A 17,041-nucleotide genomic window follows, 5' to 3' on the forward strand; every position below is an offset into this window, starting at 1 on the left:
TTTCTCGCGCAGAGACGCCCACCTCATCCCCGATCACACCATTCGAGCTCTGGGGCACATCGCCGTGGCTCTGAGAGACACTCCCCGCGTGATGGAGCCCATCTTACAGATCCTGCAGCAGAAGTTCTGCCAGCCTCCGTCTCAGCTGGACGTCCTCATCATAGATCAGCTGGGCTGTATGGTCATCACAGGAAACGTACGCCAACGCTTCCGTCTTCTGTCACAGGGCTGTTTTGATCGGCCCGCCGGTGCTAACGTCTTCGCTCTGTTTGTCTCGCGCAGCAATACATTTATCAGGAAGTCTGGAACTTGTTCCAGCAGATTAGTGTGAAGGCCAGCTCCATGGTTTACTCCACCAAAGACTACAAGGATCACGGATACCGGTGAGGGTTTACTGTGGAGCTTTCAGGCTTGACTACTTGTCCTTTCTGCTGATTTTAGCAAGTGCGTGTGGAAGGAGAAAAAAGTCAAAAGTCGAGCTCTGTCCTTTATTATTCGGAATGTTATTTTCGCTTGGAAATGTCACATCATTTTTAAAATAATTTTTAAGTTGCCAAGTGATCATTGTCAGCAACAAAAAATGGCAAATAATAATGAATAAAATAATAATAAAACCTGAAATAATAATAAAAATAATAATATTATTATTATTATTTTAAACAATAATACTATAGATTTTTAATATACATAATTTAGAAAATAAACCAAACAAATAATATTAAATATAATAATAATAATAATATTTTGTATTTATTAAGTTAAATTATTTATTTCTTTTAAGTAGTCGTTTATGCTCGCTTAAGGCTAAAATAACTATAATATATAGTTTTAATATATTATTTTATGACTACTGAAAATTTTGGTGAAAAGGTGTCATCACAGTGATATATTATTCTGTTATCCATATTTTTGTCTTTTATAATAATCTCTTTGAATAAAAGTAATATAAATGTAATATGAAATGTAAAATTATATATGAATACAAACTATAAAAACTGAATATTTTAAACAATGTTTAAATAAATGCAGCCTTAGTGAACAGTAAAATGACTTCTTATAAAACATAATTTTTTTTTAAAATATGACTTTGTTATACACTGCATACACATGAAAAAAAAAAATATATATATATATATATATGTGTGTATATGTATGTGTGTATATGTATATGTATATATATATATGTGTATATGTATATGTGTATATGTATATATATTTATGTATATGTATATATATTTATGTATATGTATATATATATATATATATATATATATATATATATATATATATATATATATATATGAGCAGGAAAGATTAATTTCATCAGTTGCATCTTTATCTCGTCAGTTAGCCCAGTTTTGTTGTGGTTTTGCAGACACTGTTCTCTGGCCGTGATCAACGCTCTGGCCAACATCGCAGCGAACCTGCAGACCGAGCAGATGGTGGATGAGCTGCTGGTGAATCTGCTGGAGCTGTTTGTGCAGCTGGGGCTGGAGGGGAAACGGGCCAGCGAAAGAGCCAGTGAGAAGGGCCCGGCCCTCAAGGTACCCAACCTTCACAATAAAGTACTGTAGGACAAGCATGCAGCGTACAGCACATCTAGCGTTCATTAAACGAGCCTTTGATAATGTTGTATAATGATTAAAGTGGAAGTGCGGTGTGGTCTGCATTCACGGGTGAAAAATTGAGCTAAAATGTGAACCTGGACGATAAACCTGGTTATAAAGGGTCATTTTTGGAAATTGAGATCTATACATGATCTGAAATATATAAGCTTTCCACTGATTAATAATGTTTGTTACACTCTTAGCAATAAAGGTACAAAAGCTGGGGCGGTACCCTTTCAAAAGGTACACTTTTGTACCTATTAGGTTAAATATATAGACTTTTTAAGTACTAATATGTACTTTTAAGTTACCAGAGTGGACCCTTCAGGTACAAACATGTACTTTTTGAAAAGGTACCGCCCCAGTGACAGCTTTTGTGTAGGATAGGACAATATTTGGCTGAAATACAGCTTTGAACATCTGCAATCTGAGGAACTTTCAAAGTTGTCTTGATGAAGTTCTTACGATGCATGTTACTAATCTAAAAATAAGTTGATGTCCTAATGATTTTTGGCATAAAAATATTGTTTGGTAACCAATTTTGAGCTCCAGAGACACAAATGGAGCGTTTCCACTTTTGTATGTTTCTTAGGTTTTTTGGTTTTTTTCTCCCTCAGGCGTCGAGCAGCGCTGGTAATTTAGGAGTTCTCATTCCTGTCATTGCTGTGGTAAGAGAATGCAAATGTGACACAAACTCTGATCTGTCAGCATTCGTTTCATGATTAAGAAACGTGTAATGTTTTACTTTTTTTCTTTACTGTGCTCCACACATTTTTACATTTTATTACCAGGTCTGCAAAAAATCCTGTAGCTACGTAACAATAAAGTTATTTTAGTTTTTTTGCTGCCATAAATTTGTCATAATGGGAATAAACGACATAATAAAGTATATGAAAACAGGAAATAATATTTCTAAATTTAAATGTTTTTACTGTATTTTTTATTAATAAATGCAAGATTAGGACGTTTAGGTAGAAATAGCTAAATCGTTGTTTTGGTGTGAACAAATAAAGATTAGCACGCTTTATTTGACTCTGTTTTGCTCTACACGCATACATTTCCGCTCATATTTTGGGTCAAACCCATCTGTCTGTTTTTTTAAATAGCTGACCAAACGTTTGCCCCCCATAAAAGAGGCCAAACCGAGACTGCAGAAGCTATTCAGAGATTTCTGGCTATATTCGGTGGTGATGGGCTTCGCTGTGGAGGGCTCAGGTCAGATAGTTCACTTATATATCAACATATTTGTAGCTGTTTATTTTCGTATGGTTGAAAAAGACTGCCATTAAAATAATAGATGAGAAAAGGCAGCTCTGCTACTATTTCTGTGTTAAAAATAACCCAATATTAAATAAAAGGTTAGCATAAGACATCCAATTTGTAGGTCTGAATATTGACTGATTTTTTTCATATCCAGGTTTGTGGCCGGAGGAATGGTACGAGGGAGTGTGTGAGATCGCAACTAAATCCCCGCTGCTGACGTTCCCAAGCGGAGAACCGCTGCGCTCAGAACTGCAGTATAACTCTGCCCTGAAGAACGATACGGTCACTTCGGTACGGATCGATCAGTTCGAACTTTTTGCGCTTGCATACAATACAGAGAATTTCACAGCAGCTTCACAGCGATAAACAGGAAAATAATGGCAAAATTTGATCTATTATGAAACAAATCGTGTCATTATCATATGGAAGCCCGTTTCCTCCATCGAATAAAAAAACTAAAATGATACTTGCTACTTTTTATCCAAGTATGAGATTTTTTTTTCTCTTCCAATTCTGAATTTAGAGCTCACAAATGCGCATTTATTGCAAATCTGACCTTTTTTTTTTTTTCACAGAATTTTGAATTTAAATTTTGCAGTTCCATTTTTTTGGGTTCCGCCGCAGAATAACAAATAACTCCGTTTTGACTTTTTGTGGCAAGTTTAGCAAGCTGACCTTTTTCATACTACATTACGTTTATATTAGGGCTGCCCCCTAATAGCCGATTGGTCGAAAAAAAGAGCTTTAGTCAACTAAAATGTTCGGGGGCAAAAACTCAGCTTCTAGACTGCTTGCCTCACGAAAATGAGACTTGTGTCTTACAGAAAGCTTGAAGTATCTACTCTAAACGAGTACTCTCTGATTATGTAATCGATAGTAAAGATGCATTTCTCTCTGTGCTGTATCCACTGTACTGTGGAGATGACAAATCAGCATCTTTTTGATTATTAATTATTCTTATTATTTAATTAATATTTAAATATATATATATATATATATATATATATATATATATATATATATATATATATATATATATATATATAACAGTTATAACAGTTTTCAAAAATAAAGTTTATTCCAATGAATCTAAGTCAAACTGCAGTTGGCTCATTGTTGGCTTAAGTTTAAATAGGAAAACATTTTTTTATGCGATGCTACTGGTCTAATTGGCTTCAGTGATCTATGCTAAGCTATGCTAAAGCTATGCTGGGGATCGGTTGAATAGATTCAAAAACGGTGAAACTCGACTTATTAACTCTGGGGGAGTTGGAGAATGAGCCCATTTCCAAAAAAAAAAAGCGTACGGTCACAAATACTTTTACTCTTTTGCTCATTCCTGTGGCGGAAATGGGCTTCCACATTAAGACTGTTCTGTTTGATGTACAGGAAAATACATAACGTTATTGAAAATGTCCAAATTTCCCCAGTTTCACCTTGTGAACAGAACTGAGCGTGTTGTGTTGCGTTGCCAGGCTGAGCTGAACGACTTGAGAGGCACCATCATTAACCTGCTGGATCCTCCGCCGGAGGTGGCTGCGCTCATCAATAAACTGGACTTTGCCATGTCCACCTACCTGCTGTCCGTCTACCGGCTGGAATACATGAGGTACGTGAGTGCGTGCCGGCCTGTTTTTAGGCTGGTGCGTCTCTTTGTTTGAACACGGCTGCTTGTATCTCCTCAGGGTGTTGCGCTCGCTGGATTCTGACCGATTTCAAGTGATGTTTCGATATTTTGAGGACCGAGCAATTCAGAAGGATAAATCAGGTGGGAAAATGAACGGTTTCCTCCTTTACACCAGCACCACACTTTACACACACGTTGTACTCTAAGCTATTTTCAGAAGCATAGCTTGATCGCAACGTCTTTTCCATATAATTTAAAAACATGATGAAAATACGTTTTCTTCTGCCTATTACAGTATTCACGGATTCAAGACATTTAGCCAACGTTAAGATTTGTTTTGGAAATCTTTGCAATTTTCAGTTATTTAAACATTGATTTGCAGCTTCAAACACAACTTGCGATACAAAATGAATCACCTGGGTGAAGTTGGATATCTGCGCTTTTCACCTATAGTTAGCAAGGCTGGTTTAGCAAGCGTAGAATCGATAGATGATTATTTGACAGGTGTGCTGTGATTTGTGTTCCTTGTCTCAGGAATGATGCAGTGTGTCATTGCCGTGGGCGACAAGGTCTTCGACGTGTTTCTTCAGATGATGGCTGACAAGGTAAATTAAAAATCTCGCCATAGCCATAGCCATTGTCACTGTCCTCTAATATTACGCGTCTCTCCTCCTAGGAAAAGACCAAAGCTCACGAGGAGGAGTTAGAAAACCACGCTCAGTTCCTGTTGGTCAACTTCAACCACATTCACAAGAGAATCCGCCGAGTGGCCGACAAATATCTGTCAGGACTCGCTGAGACGTAGGTCCTTCACCATTACGATCACAGGAAGTGATTCAAAAGATGTCGTTTCTGTAGATATGTTGTTACTGTCAGACAAACAGTAGCAAAAGTGGACTCGCTTGATTTCCTTCCCACTGGACGCTCAATGCAGCCGTGTCTCCTGGTTTTCCGTCTAGCTTTCCGCACTTGTTGTGGAGCGGTCGTGTCCTGAGGACCATGCTGGATATATTACAGACCCTGTCTCTTTCGCTCAGCGCTGTAAGTGCCTCTTCCTTTGCTCAGATCAAGTTAATATGCGTTTCCTCGTACGGAGATGTCGAGGGTTTTGTTACAGGAGATGCTTGTGACACATTATTGATTTTAAAATCTTAAAATGCTCTTCAGGACATCCACAAAGACCAGCCGTATTATGACATACCGGACACCCCGTATCGCATCACAGTGCCGGATACATACGCGGCCAGAGAGGTACATTTACTTGACTTATTCTTTTTTTGCTCCACTTACTAAAATCACTGGAACTTTATCTTTATACTTGCAAATATTATAATTGATATTAAATATTTTGGTACATTTTGATAAATTAGTACTTAATTTAATCATATATATATATATATATATATGCAAATATTATATATATATATATATATATATATATATATATATATATATTTGATAAATTATATATATATATTATATATATATATATATATATATATATATATATATATATTATATTAATATATATATATATATATATATATATATATATATATATATATATATTTAATATTAAATTAAATATTATACTAATTTATATTAAAAAATGTATAATTTTGTTCAGTGTTATAACACCACGTTTAAAATATGCATATATTTGTTTTATATAAATGCATGTTCCTATTTCTCTTTTTTTTTGTATTTTACTTACTGTAAAAAAAGTATTAGTTTAACTTTTTTGACTGGAATATAAAAAAAGCATATGTATGATGAATTTAGCTTCCTATTTAAAAAAAAAAAAACCTGAGTATTGCGTATGTGTGAATGATATGTTTGGGATTTCATATGTCATGTGTAGAGCATAGTGAAAGACTTCGCTGCCCGCTGTGGAGAAATTTTAAAAGAGGCCATGAAATGGGCGCCATCGGTCACCAAATCTCACCTACAGGTTCGGCCTTCCGTGAAAAGCTATAGATGTTTAACTTCTCCAATGTCCACCGCAACCGTTTGCAACATCGTCAGTGTATTTTCCACAGGAGTACCTGAATAAGCATCAGAACTGGGTGTCGGGTCTGTCTCAGCACACGGGTCTGGCTATGGCTACTGAGAGCATCCTGCACTTCGCTGGATACAACCGTCAGAGCACAAGTCTGGGTGTAAGATGACCAGCTTCTGTTGACCTTTAGTTCATGCTGAAGGGAGACAGTGACTTGTTTCTTAGCGATGATAAGCAATCGGGACATTTTATGAAAAATAAGTTCTTTGTCATTTCAGACTAGTGTTATTTAGGTATTTTTGAGATGCAGTTTTTCAATATTTTTAACTATATTTCCATTTTTATATTAATTATGATTAGTTGTTTATTTTTATTATCATTATATATTTTCTAAGGTATTTTTTATGTTTGTAATTAAAGGAAATTTTGAAAATTTGCCTTGGCGACTAGCTTAAATTAAAAAAAAATATTTAAAATAATTCAAAAAAATATTTAATTTTATCGGCTTACTGTTTATTTGCTCAATATATATTTTTTATATTTTAGAGTTATTATTTTGTTTTATTTGCAACTAGAAAATAAATGCATAGTTTTTTTTTTTGTAGTATTTAATTGAATTAGTTTATTTGCAACTAGCTGAAATAAAATATACATTTACGCTAACAGAAATATATATTATTTATGCTTTTTGTTAATTGTAATATCCCCGATACAGACCACTCAGCTCACAGAGAGACCAGCATGTGTGAAGAAAGACTACTCGAACTTCATGGCCTCCCTCAACCTGAGAAACCGCTATGCTGGGGAGGTAATGCTGAACAATGAAGCAGAGGCTGCTGGGTATTTTATGAAAGGAGCTCAGCGTTATATCCCATCACGTGTCTCGTATGCAGGTGGCAGGCATGATCCATTTCTCCGAGGCCACGCGGAGCACGTCGGATCTAAATAAGCTGATGATTCGGCAGATGAATGAAGCTCTGGACGGAGGCCAGCCGGAAGCTTTCACTGAAGCCATGTTCAAAATGGCGGCATTGCTGATCAGCTCCAAAGGCATGTTACTTCATTGCGAGCTTCATAACGAAGCGCTGAAACACACCACGAATCAAGCTGAATTTGACTCATTGCAGATAAGAAGATCAATAAGGCCACCGTCAGCTGTAGGTTTGATTTGATGTCGTGTTTGTTGTGTAGAATGGGACCCTCAGCTGCTGCATCATCTGTGCTGGTCTCCACTGAAGATGTTTACCGAGAACGGCATGGAAACGGCTATTGCCTGCTGGGAATGGCTTCTGGCAGCAAGGACGGGCGTTGAAGTCCCGGTAAGATGCACGCGTGTATATGTGAAGCTGTCGTAACGCCGATATATCGCGTATAATATATTCTTACTCCCTCTCAAAAACCCAAATTAAATGATAAATAGTGCTGTCAAGCGTCGAATCGTATCCAAAATAAAAGTTTTAGTATAAATTATATATGCATGTGTATTATCTTTATATAAATACGCACACATCCCGTGTATACAGTTTGAAAGTATTACAATTTATATATTCACATTATTATTTTATGTCGCATATAAATATATTTAATACATAAACATATTTTTCTTAAATATATACGTTTAAAATAATGCATATACACATTTTATGTAAACAAAAACTGGATGCGATGTATTGCGTTTAACGCCTAAAAACCTTTGTTATGCAGGTTTTCCGGTAGTTTCCGATGAATTTCTCCTCTGTTCTCCTCAGTTCATGCGGGAGATGGCAGGTGCGTGGCAGATGACCGTCGAGCTGAAGATGGGGCTGTTTTCGGACGCCCAGGTGGAGGCGGATCCTCTTGCAGCGTCAGAGGAAAGCCAGCCCGTCCCCTGCCCGCCCGACGTCACGCCCCACTACATCTGGATCGAGGTTACTTCCTGTTACCTTGTTTTGGGGCGTAGCCGTCCAAAACTCCTCATGACGCACATCTCAAACGTCTCTGTTGCGACGAGGGTTGTTCTCGGGCATCAACAAAGCTTCACGTTGCTACAGAAATGTTGTATTCATTCTAAGTTTTTCTTTTTGTCTAGTTTCTGGTCCAGCGGTTCGAGATCGCCAAGTACAGCAGTGCGGATCAGGTGGAGATTTTCGGCAGTCTTCTGCAGAGGTCTCTTTCTCTTAATGTCGGCGGTCCAAAAAGCAGCCTGAACCGCCACGTGGCAGCCATCGGGCCGCGCTTCAGGTTAGCGAGAAGGCCGCTTTGTGAAAATTACCTTTTTCAAAGATGTAGGTAGCGGTTATTGAAGCCAAACATGCCGTTTCTGCTCAACTAAAAATACTGTTTTTTTCTGTTAAACAAAAGAAAAGGGAAATTTGCAACCACTTACTCTGTGAAACACAAGGAAATGGTCAAAAACACTTCCAGGTCACGTTTCACCCCTAAACCAGAAGAGGGACAATAAGACAATTTAAGATCTTTTTTTACGGCAATTTTTGCCGTTTTTATTTTTGATGGCAATTATGGACATTTTCACGAAATGCTATTGTTTGTTATTTGTAAAGATTTTGCAATTTAGTAGCATTTATTTAGCCCTACACATCCTTTTTTATCGTAGTTGGTCACAGTTTGGTAGTTAATTCACTATCAATTTTTATATTAATATAGAGAGAAAAAATATTTTTATATTTTATTATTTTATTGTTCTTTCCAACATTTTTATTAGTTATTGTGTTTGTTTGTTTTTTAATATTTTTTATTATTATAATGTTATTTTAGTATATTGAGTCAAAGTGAAAATAAGGGATATTAATTTGGAAACTAGCCGTATAAAATGCATATCTTTATATTTTATTTAATTGAATGGGTAACATTTAACAAGTTTAATTAGCATTGGTTAACAACATCAGTAAACATTAACTAAGAATGAGCAATAATTCTACAGCATTTATTAATCTTAGCTAAAGTTAATTTCAGAATTTACTAATGCATTATTAAAATCGCAAGCTGTGCTTGTTAACGTTAGTTAATGAGCTAACGTAAACTAACAATGAACGACTGTATTTTAATTTCTCACAAAGATTAATAAATAGTGTAATAAATATGATTTGTTCAAGTTAGTTAATACTTTAATGTTAACAAATGGCACCATATTGTAAAATGTTATCATTTACCATTCATATTTTCTGTGGATTTAGGTTTAATTTTACGTTTAGTAGACTACAGTAACCAAGAAGAAAACCGTACAATTTTAACGTTTTTCTGCATTCAGGTTGTTGACCCTTGGACTAGCCCTCCTGCATTCTGACGTCGTGACCAACGCCACCATCCGTAACGTCCTGCGTGAAAAGATTTACTCCACCGCCTTCGATTATTTCAGGTACCGTGCATTTTTAATAACAGGGTCATAAAAGGGGTCATACGATGCGATTTTTCCAGTTTTCCTTTCTCTTTGGAGCGTTGTGAAGCATGAATCTACAGCATGTGAAATATATATATATATATATATGTATATTATATATTATATATATATATATATATATATATATATATATATATATATATATATATATATATATATATATATATATATATATATATATATATTTTTTTTTTTTTTTTTTTTTTTTTTTTTTTACCCCATAAACGCATTGCATTACACCAAATACACAAAATGTTTTTTTGCAACATCATATGACCCCTTTACTTCCAGCCCGTGCCCTTAGTAACCGAAATGAGTCTATTCTTTTGTGTTTTGTTTTTTGTCTCAGCGTGGCAGCGAAGTTCCCCACCCAAGGAGACAAGCGTCTACGCGAGGACATCAGCATCATGATTCGCTTCTACGCCAACATCCTCTCCGATAAGAAGTACCTAGCTGCTAGTCAGCTCGTGCCACCTGGTGAGCTTGGCGCCAATCCCCCTCAAAGCTCCCTATCTGCCGGGATTTTCGGATCGCTTATCGTTTCCAGCACTTCTCCGATATCGATATTAAGTAAGCCCCTCTTGCTACGACTGTGCAACTACAGTGCAGCAGGAGCATGTTTATGCGGTTCAAATTTGCATGCCCGCAAATTTGAAACCTGTACTTAAAAGAAAAAAAAAAAAATGCACGGCAATCATCCGGGCGGCCGAATTTCTCAATTTGTCGCCGAAGCGCAAATTGACAAATGCGTCCGTCCCATCTCTCCCCGCCTGAACCGCCACCACCCTTCTCTCTCCATTGTAGAAAACATGATCTCATCAGAACATTAGCGCTCTCATGTAAAATGCATGATCATTTCAATATCAGAGAACTAATTGAGACTTCATTCGCCCCTTAAAGCCTCTCCATCGTGTGATGTGCTACATCGCCAGACAGCACCACAAATCAGATGCTTCGCTTGGTATTTACTCGTCGAGTGTATAATTTGCAAGGCTTCTCTTTCTCGGATGCAGTGTGTTAATAATTCATTGAAGCTAATGGGAAAGGGGAAGGAGAAAAAGTGCTGGAATGATGGAACAAAATAGTAAAAGGAGAAAGTTGGAAAGGGGGTAAAAGAAGAGCATTCGTTTATAAATAATGAGTGAATCTCAGGAACCAGTCAGGAACCAGTCAGGTCATATTTTACCCCTAAATCATAAAAAAAAAATATGAAAATGTTTTTTTTGTTTATTTTTTTCATGAGGGAATAGTATTATTATTATTATTATTATTATTATTATTATTTAATTTATTTGTTACATTATAGTTTTTTTCATGACATTTTCCCCCAAAAATAATGAATTTCAATTAATTACTTTATGTGCAAAAAAGATAAAGATCTGTATCATTTATTTGTGTATGTGTGTATATATATATATATATATATATATATATATATATATATATATATATATATATATATATATATATATATATATATATATAGATAGATAGATAGATAGATAGATAGATATATATATATATATATATATATATATATATATATATATATATATATATATATATATATATTTTTTTTTTTTTTTTTTAGTGCTGTCAATCGTTTTAAAATTTTATTGCATTAATCAGAGTAATTGACTGTGATAAATTATGATTAATAAAAAAATTAAATAGTAGGGTTTAACTGTAAATATATTAAAATAAAGTAATGCATGCTAAACTAGAACCTTTCACACCTTCATCAGGTATGACATATAATCCTTATTTTACTTTATCATTATTCTTCTTAATCTTAATTACTTTATGTGCACATAATGTAAAATACATAATACAAATTAATATATATATATATATATATCTATTATAATTATATGTGTTGTATTATGATATATACGTATATATTTATTTACTTCTTTATTTAATCCAAGTCATATAAATAGCCTAATAATGTCTAGAATATTATTAAATAAAAGTCTCACGAAATGCATTCATGTAATAAAAATAAGAAAAATAATCGTGACGCATTACAGTAATGACATTTTTGGTCAAGTGTGAAAATGTCCTGAAAGCATTGTCATAATGCAGTAGAATAATAAATAATAAACTGGATTCATTTTCTTCACGCTTTTGATTTTGGGCTCTTCATGAGAACCGCTCCGATAGCGTAGGTACCAGAGAGGAGAATGAGGTTCTGCAAAACCCTTCGCTTAACAAAGCTTCCTCTCGCAGACAACCAGGATCCGTCCCTGAACAGTCTGTCTGTGATGAATGCCGCCGACCCGAGGAACAACATGGACATGACCGTGGGTTCCCGCCAGCAGAGCGCTCAGGGCTGGATTAACACCTACCCCCTGTCCAGCGGGATGTCCACCACCTCCAAGAAATCAGGTATCACTCAAACACACCACAGCTCTTCGACCCCGATTCCTTTTAATGGTTTCATCTGTTTAGTCCGTGTGCGTCTGCTAATGCAGAGATCTCCCTGCGTGTTAAGAGCCGGAGCTGAATTAGCCGAGAGATGAGTGCTTTCCGAGTAAACCGGTAGCGTGTTTGGGTTTTTTTTAGCATCTTGCACTGCGTTTTAAAATTTGCAAAGAAACCAAAAACCAACTTAAAGTTTTTAAACCAAATTAAAGTTTAAAAAGCAATTAATTACATTGTGCTTAATGTAAAGCAGTTTTGCTCTAGTCTGATCTACAATCAACTGAGATTAAATACTCACCCTGATTAATTTAAAATACAAAAACTTTAATAATTCCAATAACTATATTCTTTCGGGGATTTAACTTTTTATTTCCAGTAAATTCATACGTGTTTGTTTTTGTTCTCTTACACACAAATAGCAATTTCTATTTAATAGAATATTATAGAGCTTGATATAGCTAAAAAAAAACAAAAACAAACTGAAACTAAATAAAATATTAACATATTAAGTTTATTATATTTCAGCTATTGCCAAGGCAGTATTTGTGTTTAGTTGTGCTGTTTAAGTGATAAGATTTGACAAAAACAGTCATTTTTGTTAATTGTAATTTTAAATGAAAATGAAAAAACATGAAAGGAAAAACTACTTTTAAACTATGTTAAAAGTGTTTAAATAGAACAGTGTATTTTTGACCAGGACTTCCTGGTCAAAAATAAATATTGTATCTTAACAGGACCTTCCTGGTAAAATGGAACGAAATGGAAAAAAAAAAAAATTAAATTAAATTAAATAATAATAATAATAATAATAAAATCAATTAAAATAAAATATAATTATATTTTATAATTATATAAAATATAATAAAAAATATAAAATATTGAAATATGGTATAATAAAATATAAAATAAATATAATAAAATAAAATAGAGTAAAAACTATAATAAGATTCAAAAATAAGAGAGTTCACAGCCAGCTCTACTTGTTAAGCAGCTAGATTAGTTAAATTATTACATAAGCCAGCATTTTTTAATGTTTAATGTTTAGTCCTCATGCAGCTGTTACCATGTCTTCTGTTGTTTTCTTTTACTATAGGCATGTCCAAAAAGAGCAACAGAGGCACCCAGTTGCACAAGTACTACATGAAGCGCAGGACATTACTGTTAGCCTTACTGGTAGGGACTGTTTTTTTTTCCATCTGCCTGCTTCCTGTCAAACAAATACACTCCTGTGTCTTGAGCATCTCTTTCTTTACAGGCCAGTGAGATCGAGAGACTGACCACTTGGTACAACCCGCTATCAACACAGGAGCTGGCCATCGCCACAGAGCAGTCGGTAGAGACCAGCATCTCCAACTGGAGATCCAAGTACATCAACCTGAGTGAGAAACAGTGGAAGGACAACGTCAACCTGGCCTGGAGTATCGCTCCGTATCTCGCCATGCAGCTTCCAGCAAGGTACTGTAATGAGCTGTCCACCCTTTAGTGGTTTTTCAGCCATGTGTCCTTTGTGCAAAAGGAAGACCCAGAATCCACTGTGTCCAATTAAGGAAAAAAATATTTGAGTTGAGATGAAGCATTAAGACTTTTTTTTTTTTTCCAGTGATGTTTTTTTAAATGACAATAATGCACATTTTTCTCAAACAGAATTCTTATATGGAAAAATATATTATATTATATTATATTATATTATATTATATTATATTATATTATATTATATTATATTATATATTATTAACTGTAATTTTATTTATTATTATTTTATTACATATTTTATTCAAAAATTTTATTTATAACGCATAGAAATTGTTTTTAAAATACTTTTTTCCACTCTGTTGAGGTAAAGACATCAATAATAAATCTAGAATCATTTAATATAATGTTAATAAAAAATTCTATGAGAATCATTAATGAAAGAATAATAAAAATGACTAAGCGTATTCGGCTTTTCTACCTTTTTAGACAATTTTAAGGCCGCTTTAGCTAGTTGTTTTACAATGTGTAAGTTCAGTGAAAAATACTTATTTTAAGTGTTTGAAATAGTTATCTTAAAGGAATAGCTTCCAAAAATGAAAATTCTGTCATCATTTACTTGCCCTTAAGTAGTTCCAAACCTGTATGAATTTCTTTGTTCTGCAGAACACAAAGGAAGATATTTTGAAGAATGTTTGCAATCAGGCTGTTTTGGGTCAGCATTGACACCCAACGTAGGAAAAAGATACTGTGGAAGTCAATGGTGACCCAAAACAGCCTGGGTGCAAACTTTCTTCAAACTATCTTCCCTTGTGTTAGTAAATGTTGACAGAATTTTTTATTTTTGGGTGAACTGTTCCTTTAAATGAATGGCAGACAATTTTACCTATGTATACAAATTTGAAATACTGCTTTAATTCATTTTGTTTTTGTGCGTATTGTATTCAAAAGCACACCGACACTTTCAAAAGTGCAACTTAGTTCGTTTTTACACATTTTTATTTGGCTATTGACTCGACTTATTATTTGTGTTCTCACTAATGCATTCTTGCTTCTAGTAGCTGAATGGGATTTCAGTTCAGTACTGAGGTTTTGTCACAAAGCTCGTGTTTTGATGTCGCCGCATGACCTCTTTGCTTGCTTTGTAGATTCAAAAACGCAGATGCCATTGTTGCTGAAGTGACCCGTCTGGTTCGACTGGATCCCGGTGCTGTCAGCGACGTGCCGGAGGCAGTGAAGGTTCGAGCCGTTTTACCTCAACAGGACGTTATGTACCTCAGCTTGCTAAAAATCGCTCTCGCCCCATAGTTCCTGGTGACGTGGCACACCATTGACGCTGATTCTCCAGAGCTGAGCCACATCCTGTGCTGGGCTCCTGCAGATCCTCCCACGGGCCTGTCGTACTTCTCCAGCATGTACCCTCCTCATCCTCTCACAGCTCAGTATGGAGTCAAAGTCCTGCGCTCCTTCCCGCCGGTACGTACCAGCAGGGCGGTGCTGTCGTCTCCGTCTTTGCCTCAACCATTCTTGAAGATAAACTCCACTTTTTTTTGGAAATGGGCTCATTCTTCAACTTCCCCCAGAGTTAATAAGTTGAGTTTTTTTTTTATCCGTTCAGCCGATCTCCGGGTCTGGCGATAGCGCTTTTAGCATAGCTTAGCATAGATCATTGAATCCTATGAGACCGGTAGCATCGAGTTTTAAAAATGACCAGAGAGTTTTGATATTTTTCCTATTTAAAACTTGACTCTTCTGTAGTTATATAGTGAAAAATGAAACGTTGCGATTTATTAGTGCTGCCTCTAAAACCCACAAGCTGTTCAAAGTTTTGCTTTCGTTTTCCCCCTCCTCAATTAGGAGTGAGAATCAATTGAAATCAATTTAAATAAATATTTTAATATTTTATAAAAATATTTAAAATTACATTTACAAAATAAAAAGCATGAATTTGGAAAATGTAAAAAGAATTATCTGGCATTTGCAATCGCAAATTAAAATTGCAGTTTTTATCCAATAAAATATATATGAATAAAAATAAATCTATATTTATTTATTTTTTTTATTTCCATGGTCATGCTTTCAAATAGCTATTTAATAGCAATTTATAAACAATTAAATATAATAAAGCTTAATATAACTAGAAAACAAAAATAGATTCATTATAACATTTTCCATTGATATTTTTAATAAAATTTGTCCATTATTTTTCTGTGATTTCTGACTTGCGTTTGTCTCACAGGACGCCATTTTGTTCTACATTCCTCAAATCGTTCAAGCGCTGCGGTATGACAAGGTGAGGAAGAGCGAGCTCTGACCTTTCCTGAACCCTTTCTCTTAACACAACATCTGACTCGCGCAGCCCTGGGCTGGTATTAACGTCTTTGCTGCCGTTTTTGACAGATGGGTTACGTGCGTGAGTACATCCTGTGGGCCGCACAGAAGTCCCAGCTCCTCGCTCATCAGTTCATCTGGAACATGAAGACCAACATCTATCTGGACGAGGAAGGCCATCAGAAAGATCGTACGTAAACCTCCTCCTGCGCAATTCAGTCCGAATGCTTCCGCTTGCTCGTAGTTACTTTCCATTTTCTATCAGGGATGCATTAAAGTGACGGTGAAGCCATTTATAATGTTCAGGTGCATTCGGTAAAACCAGCATCAAATATATACACACAGAAATGTTAAAATATTCACGGCACCCCGTCAAAAAATATATATTCTGCCAGAAATATATTACTATTATTTTGGATAATGTATATGTGATAAGCTACTACTGCCACTACTGTTTAAGAAAAATTAATACAATATTTAATAATAATCACAATATTTATTTTTAATTTTAATAGTAAATCACCTAAAAAAATCAGATTTCATTCATTTAAAAATGTTCATGTTTTTTTTTATTTTATTACTTGTGGAAAAACTCACGGTTTTAAATCAGTAAAGAATTTGTGACTTTATTAATAAAAATAATATATTAATAATTATTATTAATATTAATAATAATATTTTAGCTTGTTTTTCTGTTTTGCTTTGGTGCCGAAATTGGTACCGTAAACCGTGGTAACGATACCGAACACAGAAATGTTGTTACCATGACAACACTAGTTTCCACAGAAATATGAAACATCGAATGAACATATCGGAACGATTTCTGAAGGATCACGTGACGCCGAAGACTGCAGTAATGATGCTTTGATCGCAGTAATAACTTACATTTAACGTATTCACATAGAACACACACTTGTAGGTAA

At 35.0% G+C, this 17,041-nt stretch overlaps 1 protein-coding gene across 4 annotated transcripts in view; it reads left to right on the forward strand.

Moving 5' to 3' along the window:
• The window catches only part of pi4kaa (phosphatidylinositol 4-kinase, catalytic, alpha a), a 32,248-nt gene that overhangs the window by 7,271 nt on the left and 7,936 nt on the right, over nucleotides 1–17,041 (forward strand). The window contains exons 16-43 of one of the 4 annotated variants that reach the window (XM_043231639.1): nucleotides 13–196; nucleotides 283–383; nucleotides 1,376–1,544; nucleotides 2,225–2,275; nucleotides 2,714–2,822; nucleotides 3,025–3,161; nucleotides 4,301–4,479; nucleotides 4,556–4,638; nucleotides 5,032–5,102; nucleotides 5,174–5,298; nucleotides 5,457–5,538; nucleotides 5,665–5,748; nucleotides 6,359–6,448; nucleotides 6,537–6,656; nucleotides 7,212–7,304; nucleotides 7,390–7,546; nucleotides 7,688–7,815; nucleotides 8,245–8,403; nucleotides 8,565–8,716; nucleotides 9,744–9,851; nucleotides 10,243–10,463; nucleotides 12,123–12,281; nucleotides 13,411–13,490; nucleotides 13,573–13,772; nucleotides 14,936–15,026; nucleotides 15,096–15,263; nucleotides 16,027–16,080; nucleotides 16,188–16,308. In XM_043231639.1, coding sequence (XP_043087574.1) covers nucleotides 13–196; nucleotides 283–383; nucleotides 1,376–1,544; nucleotides 2,225–2,275; nucleotides 2,714–2,822; nucleotides 3,025–3,161; nucleotides 4,301–4,479; nucleotides 4,556–4,638; nucleotides 5,032–5,102; nucleotides 5,174–5,298; nucleotides 5,457–5,538; nucleotides 5,665–5,748; nucleotides 6,359–6,448; nucleotides 6,537–6,656; nucleotides 7,212–7,304; nucleotides 7,390–7,546; nucleotides 7,688–7,815; nucleotides 8,245–8,403; nucleotides 8,565–8,716; nucleotides 9,744–9,851; nucleotides 10,243–10,463; nucleotides 12,123–12,281; nucleotides 13,411–13,490; nucleotides 13,573–13,772; nucleotides 14,936–15,026; nucleotides 15,096–15,263; nucleotides 16,027–16,080; nucleotides 16,188–16,308 — 3,476 coding nt within the window. The remainder of the gene's footprint in view (nucleotides 1–12; nucleotides 197–282; nucleotides 384–1,375; nucleotides 1,545–2,224; nucleotides 2,276–2,713; nucleotides 2,823–3,024; nucleotides 3,162–4,300; nucleotides 4,480–4,555; nucleotides 4,639–5,031; nucleotides 5,103–5,173; nucleotides 5,299–5,456; nucleotides 5,539–5,664; nucleotides 5,749–6,358; nucleotides 6,449–6,536; nucleotides 6,657–7,211; nucleotides 7,305–7,389; nucleotides 7,547–7,687; nucleotides 7,816–8,244; nucleotides 8,404–8,564; nucleotides 8,717–9,743; nucleotides 9,852–10,242; nucleotides 10,464–12,122; nucleotides 12,282–13,410; nucleotides 13,491–13,572; nucleotides 13,773–14,935; nucleotides 15,027–15,095; nucleotides 15,264–16,026; nucleotides 16,081–16,187; nucleotides 16,309–17,041) is intronic. The other 3 variants (XM_043231641.1, XM_043231640.1, XM_043231642.1) reach the window with 3 other exon arrangements.

This window comes from Puntigrus tetrazona, unplaced genomic scaffold (genome assembly GCF_018831695.1).
Source record: "Puntigrus tetrazona isolate hp1 unplaced genomic scaffold, ASM1883169v1 S000000397, whole genome shotgun sequence".
NCBI classification, from domain to species: Eukaryota; Metazoa; Chordata; class Actinopteri; order Cypriniformes; family Cyprinidae; genus Puntigrus; species Puntigrus tetrazona.